At 40.2% G+C, this 3,488-nt stretch overlaps 1 protein-coding gene across 1 annotated transcript in view; it reads right to left on the reverse strand.

The window, feature by feature from the left end:
- Positions 1–262: 262 nt before the first annotated feature.
- Positions 263–3,488, reverse strand: part of zgc:113337 (uncharacterized protein LOC503741 homolog) — a 9,965-nt gene continuing 6,739 nt past the window's right edge. Inside the window, exons 4-6 of the mRNA XM_037686181.1 lie at positions 1,865–2,149; positions 1,289–1,390; positions 263–404 (exon numbers count right to left, since the gene is read on the reverse strand). Of these exons, the coding sequence (XP_037542109.1) occupies positions 397–404; positions 1,289–1,390; positions 1,865–2,149 (395 nt within the window). The 3' untranslated portion in view covers positions 263–396. The remainder of the gene's footprint in view (positions 405–1,288; positions 1,391–1,864; positions 2,150–3,488) is intronic.

Here is a 3,488-nt window from a genome sequence, read left to right on the forward strand (position 1 = left end):
ACAGAGACCACTACAGCAAAGTATTTTGAGCAGATGTAATATGCTGCTAAAGTCTTTGCCCTTTACTGATCCATACTGTTAGCAGTGGAAACGTGTAGCCATCAGTTTAATAAACTTCAGAGTCAGAGGGGAGAAAAAACATGATCTGCTTAACTGCATGTCATAGCCACCATGTGACGACAAGGTAGAGATTATAAACGATTTAGACTCAGAAGCAGCAGAGCAAGTCTGAATGTCACCCAGTCTGTGCTTATGAACAAGATTGTACTGCACATCTTCCTCTGAAGGCGTTTAAAAACGTCTTCCTTCTGCGTCCACACACTGCAGCTGATGGTGATGAAGATGCAGCAGTCTCATAGGGCCTTTTCTTTTCAGCTTCTGGTTCCATGTACAGGATTAATTCTCTGACAAGTAATTGAAAAAAAGAGAAGTGACACAAAAATTTACAATGCGTTATAAAATGGAAGTCTTTTTAAAGTCTACAGTGATTTCCATGTTGAAGCATCAATCTCACTTCAGGGCAAGACTAACAAAAATGTGCTGTTGATACATCTTAGAATGCTTTATTTGTATTATTTTGCTTTCCCATGTAAGTAAACATGAAAACAGTTAATCATGCTTGGACACGTTTCCTTTTATTCAGTCAGATCCCTTTGTTGCACACGGGACATGTCATCCTCTGCTGTCCTCTAGTTTGTGTTACAATACAATACAATATATACAAAGTTAACTTGCACACGTTTACAGTTTATATCATCATTTTACCACATCTCCCAAGTGTTGTGTATGTTGGATTGAATTTCGGAAACTGTCAGAGCCTAATATAGGTCGGACACACCTTCTGCCTGCTGACACTTTATATTCTGGTCATCTGAAACAACAATATTCTACAAGAAGTCCCATCGAGGTTCCTACATTGTTTGAGTCAAGCTGTTTGCCAAAACGCACATCTGCAAGGAAACCCTATAGTAAATTTTGTTCACTTTGAAAGGAGCTCTTGGGTTTGTAAAAATAAATAAGCCAATAACAAGTGTCACAGCATTATAGGTATTTTATAGGTTTAATCCATAACTTGAAATAGTTTAAGACAATCATAAAATGTTGCTTTTCTGTTCAGTTTGGGGCAGCCTGCTTACCTCCTCCTTTTTGCCTCTAAATCATATTTGACTAAAACTCGTGTAAAATGAGGATACTGAAAGGTAAATGTCAAAAAACATGAAGGAGATAAAATTGTGCTGTGACCGAGATAACATCAGGAGGTAAGAATGCGACATAAACATATGCTCACCTTCTTTACGCAAAAAACACTTCCAAAGGCAGAAGCAGAGAGACATAACCAGCAGCGCTGCGACGGTGGTGACTGAGATCAGGATGGTGAGAGCTGTGCCGACTAGAAGGAAAGAAGATGTTACAATCAGCAGATTTACCGTTTGCCATCAGCCATATAATTTCCTAATGTAGTTAAGGTGCTGATATTTGTGGGTCAAGAATAAACTTACAGTGTTGCAGTCTGATTCATCTTTGCACAGTAATATATGAAAAACTAAGTTGCATACAAAACTAAAGGCATGACAACAGTGCATATATCCAGTATGCATACCAGTACCAACTTGTCTGAATCTAAAGTAAAAATAGATTTTATATTTTAGCAAAAAAAACAAAAACTTTTGACTGTCTGATTAAGGATGAATGTCAGTTCCTCACGCTCCATGACCATAAAAATGTTTTAACTGTGTGAGTCTGAAATTTAGAAAGCTTGCAATCTTATAATTTAGTTTGAATGCATTTATCCGTCAGGTTATAGCCTGGACTTAAATATTAAACACAATTTGAAGCATATCCAGATTAACGTATAAAAACTCACTTTTTGTGTTCATGGAAACAGCAATGGCAGATTCAAGCCCCTTGTGGTGCACCAAACATTTGACAGAGACATCTTTCAGCAGCCCTGATCGGACAGTGAGTGTACTGATGACCAGAGTCGTCCCATCCTCCTGGGGAAGCTGTGTGGTCGCAGGGGCACCCATGGTGCGGTTGTCCGTCTCCACGTTCCACACAATCTCAGCCGGGGGGCGAGACACCGAAGTGCAGTTGGCTTCAATTACACCTGGAGAGATGGTCCTGTAGCTCACCTGAGGTTTTGGCAAAACTGGAAAACAATATCAAGAAAGGTTAGAGTGTTATCACAACCCAACAATAACTTAATTAAGCTCTGATTGTTGGTGTATGACTTGTGGATGATACCTGGGATAAAACACTGAATTCCTCAGCTTAGTGAACATATGTGAGGTCTTGCTTTCATAAGATCCATGAGTAAATCTCTGACTGTTTTCAATTCCCTGTTCTCGGGGATGGGTGAGGAATGTGATGCATTGGAATCAAGAGGATTTTTCTTGGCAAGAGCACATTAAGCCACAGAAATCTGGGCCTCACTGTTTCAAAATCTTTGCAGACTTCTCACTGATAAAGTGCACCCACCCAGTCTAAAACCTTGATGAGGAGCAAGTCAGAAAACGCCAGGAAGAACAATTCACATCAAGTTGTAATAATATCTTACAGATAGGTGAAAGGCTGACAGGGTAAAAGTTTATAAAGTAGTGTTCACATCAACTCCATCTGGTTTTATGACGCATTTTGAAAACATCTATAAAAATGTCCTCTACATCGGCTACCTGTCGAATTTAGAATTCCATCTTCCCTTTTTTTGGGTCGCAGGGGTCACTGGTGCCCATGTCCAGCCATCACTCCGCGAGAGGTGGGGTACACCTTGGACAGGCCTCCAGTCCATCACAGGGACACATAGATACAAACAAGACAAACAACCATTCACTCTCTAACTCACACCTAGAGACAGTTTAGAGTCACCAATGAGCCTAACATGCATGTTTTTGGTCTGCGGGAGGAAACCAGAGTACCCGGAGAAAACCCATGCATGCACAGAGAGAACATGCAAACTCCACCCAGAAAGACCCCAGACTGGGATTTGAACCAGGGTAACCTGCTCGCTGAGAGGCAGCAACTCTTTCAGCTGCGTCACCGTGCTGCCCGAGCTCAGAATTAATTTTAAAATTTTAGTCTTTTAGAGCTTTTAAATGGACAGGCCCCATAGTAGATCACTGAAATATTGATTCTTTATTCTTCAGGCAACACATTTCGGTCTTCAGCGCTGAAACTCTAAAAAGTCCCTAAGACCCGGTTTAAAACTCGGGCTGACTATCCTTTCAGGCCGTAGCCCCAAGGCTGTGGAATGCCCTGCCCATATCTCTTTGTGTGGCCATCTCTGTTGATTACTTTATAATGCAGCTTAAGAAATTTTTATTCAGAAAAACTTTTAGTTAAATGTTTTACCTACTGTTTTTACGAGCTGTTCTTACTGTTTTTATCAGTTGTTCTTACTTTTTTTAACCAGTTGTTCTTACTGTTCTTTTATCAGCTGTTCGTACTGTTTGCATAAGCTGTTCTTACTTTTTTAACTAGTTGTTCTTACT

This window comes from Nematolebias whitei, chromosome 13 (genome assembly GCF_014905685.2).
Source record: "Nematolebias whitei isolate Nwh7 chromosome 13, NemWhi1, whole genome shotgun sequence".
NCBI classification, from domain to species: Eukaryota; Metazoa; Chordata; class Actinopteri; order Cyprinodontiformes; family Rivulidae; genus Nematolebias; species Nematolebias whitei.